The following is an 18,051-nucleotide window of genomic DNA, read 5'->3' as shown; positions in this document are numbered from 1 at the left end:
CTCTGCAAAGAGCCCCAAACTGGCTCTGTGTTCGGGGCTGGATCTCCCTGCCAGGAAGCAGCCGCATGTCACAGCATTGTGGCAGGGAGAGCTGGGGATGAGGGTGCAGGGAAAACCTCCCTGCCCTCCAGAGAGAGCCCATCTCCTGCTGGGTACGGGGGCATGGGGAAGGGGAAAAGAAAGGAGAAAGCCCTCTCTGTAGGAAGGGCAGACCTTCAGTCTCTGATGCTGGGTCTCTGCCATCTCTCTCCAGGACAAACAGGCTGTCCTCGGGGCTGTGACTTCCATGATGGCTGTCCTTCTGCAAGAGGAGCTGCACCGAGAACATGTCTGGGAGCAGTTCCTCTGGCTCATGCACCCGTGTCAGGAGATCCAAGATACCTGCAGGGTGGCCAAGGTGAGATGTTGCGCAGGGCTCAGTGTGGACGTGGGGCCCATGCAAATGCCACGAGGGGTCAGTGGGATGCAGGGAGGAGGTGGGGAGCCCTTGGAGAAAGAAAGGCATTCAAGGGAGGTCTGAGGCTTCCTGAACTCTTCGGTCAAGGAAGGAACAAGAGGAGCCAGGAAGGAGCCAAGAGTCAGTGGGGCCCATCTCCTGGGGATGGGAGGCTACACCGCCACTACCGTGGGGCTCTGAGTGCCTGAGGAGCTCTGTGCTAAAAACGGGGGGACCACATCCAATTGCATCTGATGGGGGACAAGAGGACTGCTGGGCAGGAAATGCCTGCAAACAGTGCCCAAGCAGCGCTCGTCTGAGAGCAGAGAGATTCTCTTGGTGCTGCTGGGAGGGGGGGACAAACAACAATGCCTGTGCGAGAGCTTCTCCCAGCAGACAAACCATTGGGAAACAGGTTCTCCTCTCACGAGTAGCTAGATGTGGTTTCAGCCCTTCCTTCGTCTCCTGGTCTCTTGCAGAGCCTCACTATCTTCCTGGAGGTCTTAGAGGGAGTTCAGTCTGTCATCCCCAAGGACAAGTTTCTGGCCATCACCAGTGCCGTGTTCTACCAGGTAAGGGGAGCTTATCCTTGCACCCACAACAGTTTCCCTCTTGGCTAAGTCTCAGGAGGACTGCAAGTCTCTGAGCCTCTGACGGCTGCTCAGCTTTATCTCCTGCATGCCCAAGGCTGCTGCGGAGCTGTGTGTTTGCCCCCAGGGATGCTGTGGGGCAGGCTGGGTTTTGTCTGCATGTCTTCTTCCTAAGAGTGCCAAGGAAGACGAAAGCTGGCAGCACAGTTTCTTTTCCATCCTCAGTGCTGTCGTGATTTTCTCAAATGGACCTTGTTCCCACAGCTTTATGATGACACCAAGCAGCACAGCGAGGCTGATAGCGCAGAGCTGACCCACTGCATCCTGCTGCAGGGTAAGGAGAGGAGTTGTGGAGGTGCTTGGCAGTGCCCTGGCCAAAACCTCTCTCGCAGACCTCAGGAAGGAGCACGAGTTGCCTGCTAACACAGTGCGGGATTTCCTCCCTGCAGCCCGAATCTGCCCAGAGGAAACGATCCTGTTTCTTCAGTCACAGTTGGAGGATGAGTGTGAGGCTGGACGCGTGGCAGCCCTGGATCTGCTCGGCGTTCTGGCTCACTCTGATGGTCAGTACCATGGGTTGGGTCTCTTCCAGCAGTCCCTTTTGGCATCTGGGTGGTGCCTCCACACATGCTTCTGTGCTTCTCTTGCAGAGCCCTTGATGACAGAGAAGCTGCCCCTGGTTGCGGAGGCTGTGCAGCGTCTGTGCAGCGACCTCAGGCCCCGGGTGAGCTGGTTTGGGAATGGAAAGTGCTGTTGGGGTGGTGATGCTGCTGCCACCACGGGCAGGGCTGGGGTGACCAGGGAGGTGCTGGGGCATTAACCACATGGTTGCAATGGCTTCTATGAGAAGAGCAGGAGAAGTGGAGCGGGCAGGTCCCTGTGCTGCGCATGGAAAGCACACAGCCTGGTGCTAAAGCCTGATCCTCATCTCAGGAGTCAAGGCTTCTCCTCTGCTCATGTTGTCTCTGCTCCTGCCTGAAGGGCTGTCCTGATGAGCAGGTGGCTTCCCTTTTCCTTCTGACTTGGAAAATCACGCCCACAATTGACCCCTGGCAGGTGAGGAGAGCCATTCTGTATTTCATCAAGGATCTCCTCAGTGCTGACACCCGGAGCTGCTCAGCCTGGGACGTGGTGGGGCACATCTTCAGAGAGTTCAGCCGCACCACGGGAAGAAGGGTAAGGAAAGTGGGCAGTACCTTCTTTGGGAGACCTGTGCTGCTCTCAGAAGCTGGCACAGAAGCACCAGTGGAGCAACATATAAGCCTCCTGAGAGGCTGCTGAGAACTGAGAGTAACCATTGTTTCAACAACACTGTTGTGCAGGCAGCTGGAGACCTTTCTGCCCAGGAAGCTCAGGAAGAAGGAGCTCTCCAACAGCTGTGCATGGACATCCTGGGGTCACTGGATGTCTCTGTGGGAGGGATGTCCAAAGTAAGTGACACTCTGCCCTGCTGCTGCTCATTGCCTTTGCACCACATGTTCTTTGTCCCATTCCAACACGCCAGGTCTCTCCTCCAATGTGCTCACAAGCACACAAGACTCAAGGAAATTCACCGAGTCTCATTCATCTCTGAGTGGAGGCAGGAATGCTGACATGCTGAACTGCCTTGTTCCCTACAGCTCCTGTGGCCGCGGCTCCTGCTCTTTGTGGTGCCAGCCCAGTACACGGGCATGCTGATCCCTGTCTCCCGCTGCGTCCAAGCACTGGCTGAGAGAGAGGGCCTGACAACACGGGAGATTGAAGAGTTGGATCCCCATTTCCTCAGCTCCATGTTTCAAGGTAGGAGCAGAAACTCCCCCAGTGAGCTCTGCTGACCTGTGTTAGCACCCAGAAGGGACAGCGGAGGTGCGTGTGGGAGGGCATGGCGTGCCTTGGAGTCTTACTCAGAACTTCTTTCTCCCCGCAGGCCCACGGCTGACTCCTCAGACACTGCTGATGCGCCTGTTGGTGAGTAGAGGCCAGTGCCACGAGCCCTGAGGAAGAAGCAGCTTGGCCATGGTCAAAGCTGTTGGCTGCTCCCTGCCCATCAAGGCAAAGCCAAGCTGCTTCCCTCCCGGGGGAAGCTGCTGCTGCTCTTGCTGCAGAAGTGACCCTGCTTCTCCTTGCTCTCGCTCAGGTGGTGGCAGGGAGCCCTGTTGCAGGCAGCGAACTCCAAGCCGCTGCCTTACTGCTCATGCAAAAGCTCCACAGCAGGATCCACAGAGCTGTGGGGGCCATGTGGGATGCGGAGATCCCCCTGCTGCTGCAGTGTGTCCAAGGTAAATTGCTGGTGGAGATGGAGAGGTGGAGGCAGAGAAGGAGTGGAGTGAATATGCAGCTCTGCTGCTGTTCCCATTCCAGGGAGACAGCGCTGAGGCCCGGGGATCTTTCCCCCAGAAATCTGCCCATTCCAGGGCACGGATGGGCCCTTCACATCCCCTCAGACAGCAGTCTTGGAGCAGTTAGTTCTGTGTTCCTGCAGGGACAGTGTTTGTGGGGGGAGACAAGTCATTGTGGAGGGGGTGCAGGTCCCAGCTTGGCAGTGCCGAGTGCCCAGGCCAAGCCAGGTTTGCAGCAGCTCTTCTTCTGTGGCTTGATCCCAAGCAAGGCTCTTTTGCTTCCTATTGCTGTGCAGGGAAAGAAGAGAGCTTCCCAGACTCTGCAGCGTGGGAGCACCGACTGCTAAAGGTACAGCATTGCCAGGAGGCACGGTACAGAGAAGTGCTTGCCTGCCTCAAGGAGCCCCTCAAGGAGGAAAGCTGGGGGCAGTAGGGAGGGGGACTGTTTTTCCAGACACCTCTCCCCAGAAGACTGCAGCAAGTTGGGAATGCGGGAAGAGACAAAGGGCAAGGGAACATTGGCTTCTCCTGTTCTCCAACAGTTCCTGAGGGCGTCACTGGAAACCATGGAGGATGAGGCTTGGACCAAGGGCCTGAGCTGTGAGCTGAGCCGGTATCTGAGCAGCTCTCCCAGCAGCTCTGGAGAAAAGGTGAGTTCCCCCGGCTCTACCCAGCGTTGCAGTTGCAGGTGCCCAACTGAGGCTGGGGCTGCAGGTGGTGCTCTGCCCACGTGGGTTGCTCCTGCTGCTTCCCCGGCCGTGCATCCCAGGAGGCCTTTTCCTGCAAACTGCCCGGGGGCTGGCTAAAGTTCAGCCTTGCAGCTGCTCTCAGCCTTTCCCAGGGAGTGTGGGTCCTTCCCACCTGGCTCTCTCTGAGCAGGTCAGGCTGCTGCCACATCTCAGCTTCTTCCTTCCCTTCCTATGCAGTCCTTCCTGTACAAGGCTCTGGGGACAGTGCTGGGAGCTTGTAAGGGAGTCCTCCATGTCCAAGAGAAGCTGCTGCAACACCTGCAGGAAGCAAATGCAGAGGAACCATCTGAGGCCCAGGTGAGCTCTTCTCTCCTCCAGCTTCTGGGAGTGTCCCCGCTCTGTCCCTGGGACAAAGGGCTTCCGGCCCTGCTCCAGCCCTTTCCATCTCCTCATTGCTGCCATTTCCCTCGGGCAAGGACGGGCCTGGCTACTGTGGTTGGCCGTGCTGGTAAGTTCAGACCTGTGCCAGCTGCCCCTTGTTCTTTTGTGCAGGGAATGATCTCTCTTCTCAGCCATGCTGCTGAGAGCAACTTCCGTGCAGTCTTGGACACACTCACCATGTTTTCGTCCAGGCTGTGCAAAGGCCGAAATGCAAGGATTTCCAGGCACAAGAAGGTGAAGCATTACGGGTTTCCATCTTGGCTTTCTTCCGCCTTATTTTCACAGCAGCTCCTACCTGGGGAGCTCAAGTGCATCGTGGGGCACTGGGGCCATTGGGCGAGTGTCTCAAGGCATTTCTCCCCACACAGATGGAGCTGGACAGCACGAGAGCTCACGCCACACGCAGCGCTCTCATGCTCGCCCATGGCAGCTTAGCACTGTGTGCAACCAAGGAAGAACTGCTCGCCCATCTGGAGGGAGACATCGTGGGCAACATCCTGCTGCTCTACAGCTGCAGCTGCCAGGTGAGAGCTCAAAGCGTGCCAGGGTGTCTGAGCGCCCAGCTGCAGCCCCTCCCCATGGGGGGATGCTGAGATGGGCCTTCTCTTTCAAAGGCCCCACGGGGAACAGTTTGTGTCCAGATGCAGATCCAAGCCCTTCCCTTAGTGTTGCCCCCACGTGTCCCCCTTGCAGCCCTTGGCCCTTCCTGCAGTTCAAAGAATGTTCTTCTCTCTTGGGCCTCAGGACTTGCAGAACAAGCTCGCACTGGTGCAGAGCATCACCGACTTCAGCTCTGCCTTCCAAGCTGTGGGTGACTCCTCCTTCTTTAACTCCGCCTTGAAGGGCAAAGTGCTGGAGATCCTGATGGTGAGTGCTTAGAGCCAGGGCTGTCTGCAGTGCAGTTTTGGGCTGTGCCACAAGGCTCGCTTTCCTGGAGGCAAACAGGTCTCCCTCAGCCACACATCTCCAGCTGGTGGGGACCTTGGGTGCTGGCAGGCAGTGGCTGGGCAGCAGGCTAGGTCCACCAGCTGTGGAGCTGCTGGGCAGCAGGCTAGGTCCACCAGCTGTGGAGCTGCTGGGCAGCAGGCTAGGTCCACCACCTGTGGAGCTGCTGCATCTTGCCATGCCTTCGTGGGAAACATGGGAGTGATGGGGCTGGTGTGTGGCAGTTGTGTCTGTCACTGGGCTGGGAGGAGGAGCTCTTGTATGCCCCCTGCCCACTTTGACAGTGTCTCTCTGGGTCTTGCAGGACTTGCTGAAGAAGTATCACTCGGGCATCCCTGTCTCCCCAGTGCCCCTCAAGGTGATTCTGGCCCTGGAGCAGCTGAGGTAAGGGCTGGAGTCTCTGGGGTGTAAGTCAGGATGGTGGTCCCCCTTTTGGGTAGCTCCCGAAAACCTGGGGGGGGTGAGGAGCCTCATCTACAGGAGAGACGGCTGGGCTGTTGTGCCCTGCAGAGCTGAGGTTCTGGGCAGGGAGAAAGGCCATGGTGCTCCTGTCTCCTGGCAGGGAAGAGAAGGGAGACCTGGGCTCTCCTTCCCTTCAGAGCGGGAGGTGCTTCACTGCTCCTGTGGGGAGGAGGCAGGCGCTGCTGGAACTGAAGACAGTGCTGAGCAGCATGGGCTGGGGGTGTTGGCTTTGCAGCTGTTGATTAGGAGAAACTCAGGTTTTGTCTGAACCAGTCTGGAGAGCACTGGTAAAAGCTCTTTCTGCTTTCTCTTCCTCTTTTCCTCCTGTCAGCAAGCTGAAGCCCTGTCCAGGAACCAAGGATATGTGTGAAATGTTGGCTCTGTGCTTCAAGAGCATTGTGACACACCCTTCAGCAGAGATGATGCTGAAGATTAGGAAGTCACAGCAAGCAGCTCGGTACCTTCAGGTAACCTGCCGTAACTTTCCCGGCCATCTCTCGGTCAGAACCCTACCTCAGCACACATGACCTATGGTCTGGCAGCAGCCATGATGCCACACCTCACTCAATCCCCTCCTCTGCTTCCAGCTTCTGCAAACATCTTTGAAAGCTCTGGGCCGGCTGATGGCAGTCCTGCTCGAGACAGAGCCCACCTGTGACTTCTTCCAGGACATAATCCATGTGAGTACATGTGGGGCAAGGGAGAAAGCATGGTGCCTGTCGGTAGTGCGGACAGAGATCTGGGGACAGAGAGGACGTTCAGAGCGGGAGAAATCTCTTGCTGACATGCCAGCTCATTGCAAACTCAGAAATGGGCAGAGAAATGGGCCGTGCAGGAGGAAAAGCAGGAGCCAGACCCGGCAGGCCACAGCTGAGGGCTTAGGAGACAGGAGCATCTGCAGGGAGCAGGGGCAGCAGTGCTGGTGCTCAGTGAGGTGGGGGGCCACATGGAGCCACAGGGCAGGCCCTGAGGGAAAGTGCCAGGAAAAGAGGGACAGAGAGAGGGATGGCAGGAAGGGAAAGAAAAGATATCCGCAGTGAGACAGGTGCTGTGTTTCAGGTCCTGCGGAGATCAATGACATCAGGCAACGTGTGGGAGCACAAGAGGGCCCTGCAGGTCTGCTCCCAGCTGCTGGCTGCATGTGAAGAGCTTCGAGTGAGTAAAGAGCCCCACCGCACGCCCCCTGCTCCCTCTCCACTGCCCCTGAGCTGGAAGGCGAGCTTTCCCCTGCTGTGTGTCCTGTGTAACCTGCCATGTGGGGAAGGCACCGGTGGGAAAAGCTAGGGAGAGCTGGGGCTTTGTTCCTGCCTCTCATCCCTGCAGGGAGAAGATGCCTGCGAGCACTTTGGCTCCCTGGTGGGATTGCTGGCACCTCTAACATGTGACCCCATGGCCACATCCCGCCAGTTGGCTGTCACCTGTCTGAGCTCCCTTCTCCGAATCCAAGGCAAGTAGAGCGGCTGTGCACCGGCCCTCTGCTCTCCTCCACAGCACTACCAGAACCCCACGGGCTGGGTCCTGTTTACAGGAGGGAGAGGCACCATGCACATCTTTCTTCTCGTCCCCACTCTGTCCTCTGTCTTTCTCCCTGGAAAGCCATTCCATCTCCGGAAGCATTACTTATCTCTCTTTTCTCCCTGTGCTCTTTCCAGCCAAGGTGACCAACCGAGTAATCGAGACAGAAGACATTGGGAGCCTGTGTGAGGGGCTGCATGCCTGCAGCACGGTCTGTCAGCTCCAGGCCTCGTCCAAAATCGCAAGGGTAAGTGGACCCAAAAAGGGGTGGTAGGATCTCAGTGCGTAGGCTTCTGCACATCCCTGTGCTCCCCACAGCCTCTCACACCATTTCCAGAATGAGCAGTCAACCCGACACCACTTTTCTCCAGCAAGTGGCAGGAGGCTCTGAGCTATGTCTGGCCTTCAGGTGACCAGTGCAAGGAGCTGACTCTATGATGTGCGTTTGTGTGTGTGTGTGTGACTGTGGCTGCTGGGAGGTAGGCTTTGCACGTAAGAAAATACCATGGGTGGAGAAGCTGAGGGAAGGCTCAACCACCTTCTGTATAAATAGCAGGGCACGGACAGCAGGAGCATTGTGATTGCTGCCTGAATGACCGGCAAGCTGCTGAACTAACAATGCCCTCAAGATTGCTTTATGTTTTGAAGAGCTGCTGCAGAGCAGTGATGGGATCTCTCCTGCTTCTCATTTCTCTGCAGATGGTGTGCAGAAACTTCCCCCTGGAACGCACCATCGACTTCTTGATGGCCATCAGGGAGAGCTTCCGAAAGGCCAAAGGAATGCGTGTGCGTGCCGCTGGGAAGTGGATGATCACCTTTCTGATGACGTACAGAACGGACATCCATCGAGACGTAAGAGACTTCCATGTGTCTTGGATTTGTTGCTCTACGCCTTGTGCCGTTTGCCTCTTGTGCTAAAGACACAGTCTGAGCACAGAGCCATGGCTTGGACAAGGTCACTGGTGTGAAATTTAGTCTTAGGCCTTGGCAGCACGTCAAGGGAGCAGGCACTGCTCATGTGCTGAACGTCCATGGTCACTCCCTGCAAATTGTTCTTTCTCCCCTTCTTCTTTCAGGTGCCACTGATCCTCTACGTCCTGCGGAGCTGCACATCATCCACACCATCCACACAGCAGAGCATGTTCATGCCCTTCGTGTGCCAGGCGGTGGTCATCCTCACCCGCTGTCACACGGAGGTCGCGATTGACAACTTATCCCGGCTGCTTGAGCCCACAGACAGGTATCGGCACTCCTGCCTTTGCTGTTGCTGCGGTCACAGTTGTAGCTTGCTCTGCCAGGGGGATCCTGGGAGGAAGTAGCTTTTCTTTTTTCCTCTCAAAGTGTGCTTGAGGTGAAAATTACCCAGTCACGACTTGAGACTTTTCTTTCCCTAGTGAGACGTGGAGGAAAATCAGAGAGTTTTGTCTTCAGCGGTGGAGCTGTTAGAAGAAAGTGAAGCAAAGCCGAGAAGGAGAAGGAGGGGAGGGGAGGAGAGGGGAGGGGAGGGGAGGGGAGGGGAGGGGAGGGGAGGAGTGGGGAGGAGGGAAAGAAAATGAAGGAAAGAGGAGAGGAGAGGAGAGAAATGGAGAGAAGAAAAAGGGAAGAAAAGAAAGAAAAGGGAAGAAAAAAGAAAAGAACAAATGAGCTAAAAAAGAGAATTATTTATTTTAAAAAATTAAATGCTTGAATTGTGGCTAAGAATTGAAAGGAGTATTTTTTTTTACTAAGTCTCTAAGTTCTCCATAGCAGTTACAGAATCACAGAATCACCGAATGTCAGGGATTGGAAGGAACCTCAAAAGATCTAGTCCCCCTGCCTTAGCGGATTAAGTCATACAGGAATGCATCCAGGCAGGTTTTGAATGTCTCCACAGAAGGAGATCCCACAACCTCTCTGGGCAGCCTGTTCCCGTGTTCTGTTATGCTCACCATGAAGACGTTTTTTGTCATATTTTTGTGGAACCTCCTATGTTCCAGATTTCACCCACTGTCCCTTGTCCTATCACTGGATGTCACTGAGAAGAGCCTGGCTCCATTCTACTGGCACACACCGTTTTCATATTTGTAAACATTATTAATGAGGTCACCTCTTAGTCTCCTCCAAGCTCCAAGAGACCCAGCTCCCTCAGTCTTTTCTCTTAAGGGAGATGCTCCAGTCCCTTCATCATCTTTATGGCTAGGTGCTGGACTCTCTCAAGCAATTGCCTGTCCTTCTTGAACGGAGCGGCCCAGAACTAGACATTATACTCCAGGTGTGGTGTCACCAGGGCAGAGTAGAGGGGGAAGAGAAACTCTTTTGACCTACTAACCATGTCCCTTCTAGTATGTCCCCAGATGCCATTGGCCTTCTTGGCCACAAGGGCACAGTGCTGGCTCATGGTCACTTTGCTGTCTAACAGGACCCCCAGGTCCCTTTCCTCTACGCTGCTCTCCAGCAGGTCAGTCCCCAACCTATACTGGTACCTGGGGTTGTTCTTACCCAGATACAAGTCTCTATGCTTGCCCTTGTTATATTTCATTAAATTTCTCCCCGTCCAATTCTACAGCCTGTCTAGGTCTCACTAAGTGGCAGCTCAGCCTTCTAGCATGTCAGCCACTCCTCCAGTTTTGTGTCATCAGCAAGCTTGCTAACAGTGCACTCTACTCCTTCATGCAGGTCATTGATGAATATATTGAATAGTACTGGTCCCAGTACCAACCCTTGAGAGACTCCACTAGATACAGGCCTCTAACTAGACTCAATCTGTCCCATTGACCAAACTCTCTGGCTTCTTTCCTTCAGCCGGTTCACAGTCCAGCTTACTATTGAGTCGTCCAGACCATGCTTCTGAAGGATGAGAGAAGGACCCCACAGTAAAAGAGGAGAAAAGGGCTTCACAGGGACTGGGGATAGAGATAGTTAGAGGTAGTTTACATAAGCAGATATGTAGAGGTTGTTAGAAGAATGGGGAATGCAGACATTGGGACTGAGACAATGAGGGGGTAGAGAACAGAAAGATAAGAGTTTGAGAGCAGCCCAAGGCCATCTTGCAGGATGGTGATAAGATGTCCTCAGGGCAGGCTAGAACTGGATCGGTTGCTACCACTCCCGCAGGGTGAGAAGTTTACAGCGAGGTAGACTAGGAGCCTTCATGAGGAAGACTATGTTTCTTTATCCCATGACTACCAGGAGGAGACCCCCACGACTCACTACGCATGCATGAGAGGGAGGATCTGCATGCTGATGGGTTCTCGGAAATCTAATGAATATGTATCCAAATTCCTGGAAACAATAGATTATATATTCATTTTATATTTATACGTTCAGCCTATATCTGTAGCACGCTTTTTCCTGACGGTGTGCAAGTTAGGCGGATCTATCCCCCTTGCACCCAGTGTATGCACACCGCTGGAATGTATACATATCCACACTGCTCTATATCCTTAATCTGGCTATAGAGTTTGATTTCCACACGTCACTTCCTCAGTTTAGCTGTGAGGATGCTGTGGGAGACACTGTCAAATGCTCTACTAAAATCAAGATAGTCCACATCCACTGCTTTACCATCTTCTATCCACCTGGTTACATCTTCATAAAAGGCTATCAGGTTGGCCAAGCATGACTTCCCCTTGGTGAAGCCACGTTGACTGCCCCTAAAGACCTTCTTAGCCATGAGATGCTGAGAGGCAGCGCCAAGGATAAGTTTTTCCATCCCCTTTCCAGGGATAGAGTTGAGGCTAATCAGTCTATAGTTACCCAGGTCCTTCTTCTTGCCCTTTCTGAAGACTGGAGTGACATTTGTTTTCCTCCAGTCCTCAAGCACCTCTCTCGTTCCCCACAGTTTACCAAAGATAATGGAGAATGGCCCAGCAATGACTTCTGCCAGCTCCCTTGGCACCCACAGGTGCATCCCATCAGGATCAATGGATTTATGGATGTCCAGATTGTCTAATTGCTCCTTAACCTCATCAACTGAGGCTCCTTAACCTCATCAAACTCCTTCTTGATCCTGACTTCTTCTGGGGCCTCATGGGTACAGAGGTCCTCAGGACAGCCTCCAGCAGTATAGACAGACAGAGAAGGCATTCAGTAATACTGCCTTCTCCGTATCTTCTGTCACCATGGCAGTCGTGTGTATGTGTGTTTGTGTGTGTGTCTGCATGCATGCGCACACGCACACTTGTTTATGCGAGTGCATGTGCCCAGTGTCAGCAAGGCTCAGACTTGCTCCCAGCTGCCCAGGGCCATGCAATCCCTTAATGCCAGCATCTGTGCCATCCAGATACAGGCTGTCAGACTTTTGGAAAGAAATCCCACTTCAGCTCACTTTGAAATCAGTTCCACACGGTAAAGCTGTAATCCCTCTTGAAACCTCTTCACATTCTCAGCTGCAAAAGTGTCACCACCGTGAGCTATGCCTTTTCACCAGTGATGAAGAAGAGCCTGCATGCCATGCTTGTAACAATCTGCACCAGTGAAGGTGACCTACTGTTGCTGTTGCCACTGCCCACCGCCTCACTGTGCTCACATCCACTGCTTGGTCTTCTTCAATGTTCTGTGTGTGTCAATGAGTGTCAGTGGGTGACATCTTTTCCACAGAAAAGTGACACACCTCTGCTTCATCTGCACTTCCATGTCAGATCCATTGTGTCAGACTGCCCCTCTGCTGCCATCTATTACACAACAATAACATGTCATGGAATATTGGTGGGAAGGTTCAACCCCTACTGCCACACCACCAACAGCCGCCGCCGATGTCATGGACCAACTCTATACAATGACAGGCGTTACTTTCGGAGCACCCTTAGAAAATGCATCACATGCTATAATAAGTAACAAAACTTGTTTAAATTTTTTATTTTTTATTGTTTAATAAAGAGATCAGACTTCAGATTGCAGCTCTACATGTTCCATTTGAAAATTGGCCACTAATGTCAACGGAAAATGGAGCCGCAAAGAAAGTGAAAAAAATTGATGAATTTTTGGCAATCCTGAGACCTATTCTCTAATTCCTGTATCAAAAGAGAAAGCACAGCTGCATATCTTTTGCGCTAGGGGCTGACCTTCAGGAAAGGAGCTCTGCAGAGAAGGACCTGGGTGTACAGCAGGCTGGCCATGAGCCAGCTGCAGTGTGCCCTTGCAGCCAAGAAGGCCAATGGTATCCTGGCGTGTTAAAAAGAGTGTGGTCAGCAGCTCAAGGGGGGTGATCCAGGAAACTACTCTGCTCAACCTCCCGTAGGGAACTTGCTTTTAGCAGGATGGGTTGGTCTCAATGACCTCCTGAGTTTCCTTCCAACCTCTATGATTCTGAGTTTGTATGAGAGAGGAACCACAAGAATCACGTGCTAATTGCACAGGATGGATTTGTCAGAGGCAATCTCTTTTCCAAGGCAAAAGGAAGGTCTTAGCAGCAGTAGTAGGCAGACAGGTGCTGTTATACCAGGAGAGAGGCCAGTGAGCAATGCTCGCTGCTTGTGGGTGCTGGATGTTGCCCTGTACCAGGAGAACAAGCAGCCCCAGAGATTTTGTCATGATCCAAACAGAACTGCGCGGTATTGCCAGAGGGGAATGGCAGCAAGTGACAGCCCCATCACGATACGAAAGGCTTGCCACAGTGTTCTGCAGCACAGAACTTTCCTACCCATGTCTATTTCAGAGCTGTGCCAGGACACTGCCTGAAGCTGAGCAAGGGCTGTGGTACTCTGTAGCTGCCAGAGGAGAAGGACTGCCTCTTAGCACAGGGACAGCCCACTCTGTCAAAAGGGGCCCTCGGTGCCAGAGAGACAAAACTTGTAAACCAGAAGGAGGGAGACGATGCAGTTGGCTGCCAGTTACCAGCTTCCATTCCAGTTGGCGCTTGCTGAAATGCACCAGGGGACTGTGGGTGACTGCAGGCAAAGGGAAATGGGGAAATCACAGAAACACGGGCTGGAAAAGACCTCAAGAGATCATTGAGTCCAACTCCTCTACTAGAGCAGGAACTCTACGACAGGTTGCATAGCTAGGTGTCCAGATGGGCCTTGAATATCTCCATAGGAGGAAACTGGGCAACCTGTTCCAGTGCTCCATCACCCTTACCATAAAAAAGTCCTGCATGTTAGAAAGGAACTTCCTATGTACAAGTTTTAGGCATTACTCTTTGTGCTATGCTACACACCATCGAGATGAGCCTGGCCTCATCCATTTGCCTCCCACTTCCCTTCAAGATCATAGAATCATAGAATGGCCTGGATTGAAAAGGACCTCAAAGATCATCTAGTTTCAACCCCCCTGCTATGTGCAGGGTTGCCAACCACTAGACCAGGTTGTCCAGAGCCACATCCCAGCCTGGCCTTGAATGCCTCCAGGGATGCATTCTTGGAGCAACCTGTTCCACCTTCTGTTCTTTTTCTGTAGAAACATATCTTCTCCCATTTTTCATTTTTTTCCCCACTTTTCTTCCCTGCAGTGTTTTTCCTGATGCCAGTTTTGTGGTTTTTCCTTTTTTTGTCAAAATGATTTTTTTTCATTCAGCAGATCTCTCAGCTCAAGGTAGCAACAGAGCTCTGCTTCTCAGAGGACCCTCTTGCACCCTAGCTGAACACAGCCTGTGAATGGTCCCTTTTTCTCAGGTCTGTGTGAGGAGCCCTTTCACTTAACAGATGTACTAACAAAGAAAAAACGGTACTATATTGACAGTTTAAAAAAATACTAAGTTTGAGCGCTGAGTGATTCCTGTTTTTTTTTTATGTGTAATTTCTTCAGAGAATAAGACGAGTTTTGTTCTTTGTTGCTCAAAATACCCTGGAATTTAAACATCCCTTAAAGCAGGTTGGCCTCGAAGTGTGCAGTGTCATTCATTTATCTCCCTCTTCCTGTTCCACTGACATAAGTTTACTGGCCTCTCAAGTCATTGCTAGCTCTTTGCAAGTGTTTTGCTAAGCTTGCATAAGTTCTCTGCTTATTTCGTTGCTATTCCTTGCTACAGAGTGCACTCTGCATGCCCTGCCTGCTGCTGTTCATTGCTCTGAACATCTCTGGTTTCCTAAAATCCCACTGACCCTTCCAAGCACTGGGGAACACTCAAGAGGAGCAGCTGATGTAGCACTGAGATCACTCTAATAGGTTTGTAAAAGTGCGTGAACCATATGAAAAACTGTATTCACTTTTAATTTTAAAACTTCTTTAATCCTCAGTTAAGATAGTAAAGCATTCCTAGTAGCAGAGAAACAGGAGACATTTCAGCAGAAAATGCTCATTTCAGAAGGCCTGAGTTACAGAACTGCTGCTTTCCTCTTAAGAGATCTTTTGCCCAGCATAGGTGGAGTTTCTTTACTTATGCTGGATTTATCACAAGCCAGGAATCTATCAGGAAGGTTGCGCTGGTAGCTGCTAATTACACAGTGGTTTCAAGTTGTCGCTGCTGCCATTTTGATGGATAGCGTACATAGAATTTTCTTACATCTCATCTTCTAATCTGACTTAAGTCTCCTCACAGCCAAACCTAGCTGAAATGATTTTTGTGTTTTCTGCTCTAAATTTTAGAGCTTTTATTATCTGTAGAAACTTGGGATGACATGTCATTAACTGCATGGATTTATTTATTTATTTGTTTATTTATTTGGAAGCAAGGTTTCTCTTTTCATGTAGAAGCCCTTGCTTTGGCAAAATGTTAGCCACCACTTAGTCACTATTACTTCTACCATTAGTAGTTGCACTCTCGCAATTTCTTCAGCATACTCTTGGTCTTGTTCCAACAAATTCAGAATTCATTGGTACACAATGTCTGCCTTAACAAAAAGTACAGAAAACATTATTCTGTAAATTCCATTATCTGAATGTTAAAGAGGCATCTTTCAGTGATACCTCAGAAAAGCTACACACTAATTTACCGCTTCGTAATTGCATTGCATTGAAGATAGATAAATCCTGCAATAAATTCTTAGTTATAGTCATCCAAATCACATACATTTTTTACTCACATTGCAATTGTTGACACTGTTACTGTCTTCTAAATGATAAACAAGTCTAGCCTTACTTGAAGCATATATACAAGTACATTCATTTATTGTGTGTTAACCATTGTGCACACCAACGAGCAATGTGTTCAGGAAAGGATAACCAGAATTTTGGTTCTCTGCAAATTTTATGGATAAGATCTATTTAGCAACAGAAAGTTTCCACTTCTATTAGAACACTGAATGGAAGAGAAAGTTAGGTGTAGTTGCATATAATGGTTGCCTGGTAACATACCTAGGATTACAAGTTAGCAGAGTCTCTGATGTAGGTTTATTTAATCACTAATACAGAGAGAGAGAAAAAAAGAAGAAAAACCCAGCAAAACGTGTTGCTTGGCTAGTTCTGTTTTTAGTATTTTGTAAGCAGTGCAGTGATGCCAAGCTTTTAGAAATATATGTTCTAGAAATGTAGAAACAGAATAGAAGGTTGTTAGTCATTGCTTTTGTTGTAGCAATAAGAATGCCAGTTTTGCCTTTGGGCTTGGATTAGATTTATTTTCATTCGCCTTGCATGTCAGTTTTCAAATATACAACACACTTCGGATGCTCCTATGTATGCTCTTCTGCTTTAATAAATATTTGTTGATACACCTTTTGTAATAACTTTGGACCTGATCCTGAGTCTAACTTATATTGAAAGTAGAATTTATTTAGTAAGATCACTCATGTCTTCAGCTACTACTCCTCATCACTAAGAGTGGTAGAATTAAATTCTACATAAATGTAGACTGATGAGATTTTCTAAGCATGTGGACTTAAATCTATACTGATGTATTCAATTTCTAAAAAAGTATTTTAATTAGCTCTGACATTGAGTACTTATTACAGCGAACATCATTTGCCACAGGCATTTTTGAACCTCAGAATGCCGTGATTTAGACAGCATTGAAAAATCTTGCCGTCAAAACATTCTGGAAATTGTTGGTTAGCAAATACAGTTCTCACTGCCATATTCTTAAGATTACTTTTTTCTCCCCAAACATGTTCCAGTTTTCTGTCAAAAAATCTTCTCCAGCCAAACTGGCAATAGATACAGAAGTCTGTGCAACAGCTTTCCCAAAGGACCTACCTTTTCCCTTAAAGTCTTTTATTTAACTTTCCCCAAATCTTTTATTTCTCTGTTTAAATCAACAGTGATTGATGACAAATTATACTGGCCCTTGAGTTTCTTATGCCATAAAATGAATCTTTCTTTTTTTTGCATAGATGGGCTCAGTCTGTGTTCTCACAGCTGGTAACCTGTGCTGAAGCATAGTTCAATAAATCATAAAAGGCCTTACCACAGACTTGGTTGGGGAAATTCTCTTTTGCAGCCCCTCGGAATCTTATCATAAGGAAGAGAAGAAGTGTCAAATCAGTCAGCAATCCCTACTAGTGCAATTAACCCAAACAGAGAAAAGGCAAAGCCAGCAAAAAAAACCAACCCAATTCATTCCCATGCAAAGATGTCATAATTCTGATGTGGGGAAGGATTGGTGAAGTTGTTTTTTTTTTTTTCTCATTTATCCTCTTGTTTGGTAAATCCTTATGTCTCATCTTTGGTGCTCCCACACGCCACTGGAAGATAATCATAGGATTATTTAGGTTGGAAAAGACCTTCAAGATCACTAAGTCAAACCATCAACCAGACCTACAAAGTCCTATCACTAAACCATGTCCCTCAGTGCCACATCCAGGAATTTCTTATGTAAGTCTAGGCATAGGTACTCCACCACTTTCCTGGACAGTCCATTTCAATGCATGACTAGCCTCTCCATGCTTCTTAATATCCAACTTAGACCTCCCCTGGAGCAACTTGAGGCCATTTCCTCACATCATATCACTTGTCACCTGAGAGAAAAGACCATCACCCTCATCATTGCAGCATTATTTCAGGTAGTAACAGAGAGCAATGAGCTCTCCCTTCAGCCACCTGTTCTCCAGAACAAACAGCCCCATTCCCTCAGTGACTTCTCATAATCCTTTTTTTCTGGTCTCTTCACCAGATTTGCTGCTCTCCTCTGTGCATACTCAAGCATCTCAGTATCCTTGTCATAGTGAAGGGCCCAAAACTGGACACAATATTTGAAAGGTGGTATCACCAATGCCATGTACAGAGTGACAGTCACTTCCCTAGTCTTGCTGGCTACACTTTCTGATACAAGACAGATTCCCATGGCTTTCATGGTCACCCGGGCACACTGTAAGCTCATGTTAAGCCAGTTGTCAACTAGCACTTCAGGCCTTTTTTTGCTGAGCAGCTTTCCAGTTACTTTTCCTCCAGCCTGTACCAAAGCACTGGGTTGTTGTGACCCAAGTGCAGCATCTGGCACTTAGCCTTCTTGAATGTCTTGTGATTGGACTCAGCCCATCCACTCAGCTTCTCCAGATCTCTCATTGTGATAGAATCATAGAATTGCTCAGGTTGGAAAAGACCTTAAAGATCATCGAGTCCAACTACAACCTAACCATACTATCCTAACTAACAACCCTTCACAAAATTATGTCCCTGAGCACCAGATCCAAATGGTTTTTAAACACATCCAGGGATGGTGACTCAACAACTTCTCTGGGGACCCTATTCAAGTGCTTAACAATCCTTTCTGTAAAGAAGATTTTCCTGATATCCAAACTAAACTTACCCTGGCACAACTTGAGGCAATTTCCCCTCGCCCTCACCAGTCACCAGTGAGAAAAGAC

General features: G+C 50.1%; 1 protein-coding gene across 4 annotated transcripts in view; it reads left to right on the top strand.

Annotated features, from left to right (window-relative positions):
• Nucleotides 1-8,881, top strand: part of LOC104909911 (maestro heat-like repeat-containing protein family member 2B) — a 30,099-nt gene extending 21,218 nt beyond the window's left edge. For 2 of the 4 annotated variants that reach the window (XM_085217754.1, XM_085217752.1), the window contains 25 exons: nt 254-397; nt 916-1,008; nt 1,291-1,360; nt 1,476-1,589; nt 1,677-1,750; nt 2,083-2,202; nt 2,349-2,456; nt 2,646-2,805; nt 2,933-2,973; nt 3,143-3,284; nt 3,641-3,693; nt 3,887-3,994; nt 4,271-4,390; nt 4,586-4,708; nt 4,843-4,998; nt 5,219-5,341; nt 5,724-5,803; nt 6,213-6,348; nt 6,469-6,561; nt 6,941-7,036; nt 7,205-7,328; nt 7,534-7,643; nt 8,096-8,248; nt 8,473-8,636; nt 8,791-8,881. In XM_085217754.1, the coding sequence (XP_085073880.1) occupies nt 254-397; nt 916-1,008; nt 1,291-1,360; nt 1,476-1,589; nt 1,677-1,750; nt 2,083-2,202; nt 2,349-2,456; nt 2,646-2,805; nt 2,933-2,973; nt 3,143-3,284; nt 3,641-3,693; nt 3,887-3,994; nt 4,271-4,390; nt 4,586-4,708; nt 4,843-4,998; nt 5,219-5,341; nt 5,724-5,803; nt 6,213-6,348; nt 6,469-6,561; nt 6,941-7,036; nt 7,205-7,328; nt 7,534-7,643; nt 8,096-8,248; nt 8,473-8,636; nt 8,791-8,842 (2,757 nt within the window). In that variant the 3' untranslated portion in view covers nt 8,843-8,881. Of the gene's footprint in view, nt 1-253; nt 398-915; nt 1,009-1,290; nt 1,361-1,475; nt 1,590-1,676; nt 1,751-2,082; nt 2,203-2,348; nt 2,457-2,645; nt 2,806-2,932; nt 2,974-3,142; nt 3,285-3,640; nt 3,694-3,886; nt 3,995-4,270; nt 4,391-4,585; nt 4,709-4,842; nt 4,999-5,218; nt 5,342-5,723; nt 5,804-6,212; nt 6,349-6,468; nt 6,562-6,940; nt 7,037-7,204; nt 7,329-7,533; nt 7,644-8,095; nt 8,249-8,472; nt 8,637-8,790 lie in introns of those variants that run through there. The other 2 variants (XM_085217755.1, XR_014881509.1) reach the window with 2 other exon arrangements.
• The last annotated feature ends 9,170 nt before the right edge of the window (nt 8,882-18,051 follow it).

The sequence above is a fragment of the Meleagris gallopavo genome, chromosome 2, assembly GCF_905368555.1.
Source record: "Meleagris gallopavo chromosome 2, MGAL_WU_HG_1.1, whole genome shotgun sequence".
In the NCBI taxonomy this organism is placed as follows: domain Eukaryota; kingdom Metazoa; phylum Chordata; class Aves; order Galliformes; family Phasianidae; genus Meleagris; species Meleagris gallopavo.
The sequence above is the reverse complement of the archived record's forward strand: the minus strand, read 5'-3'. Positions and strand labels throughout refer to the sequence as shown.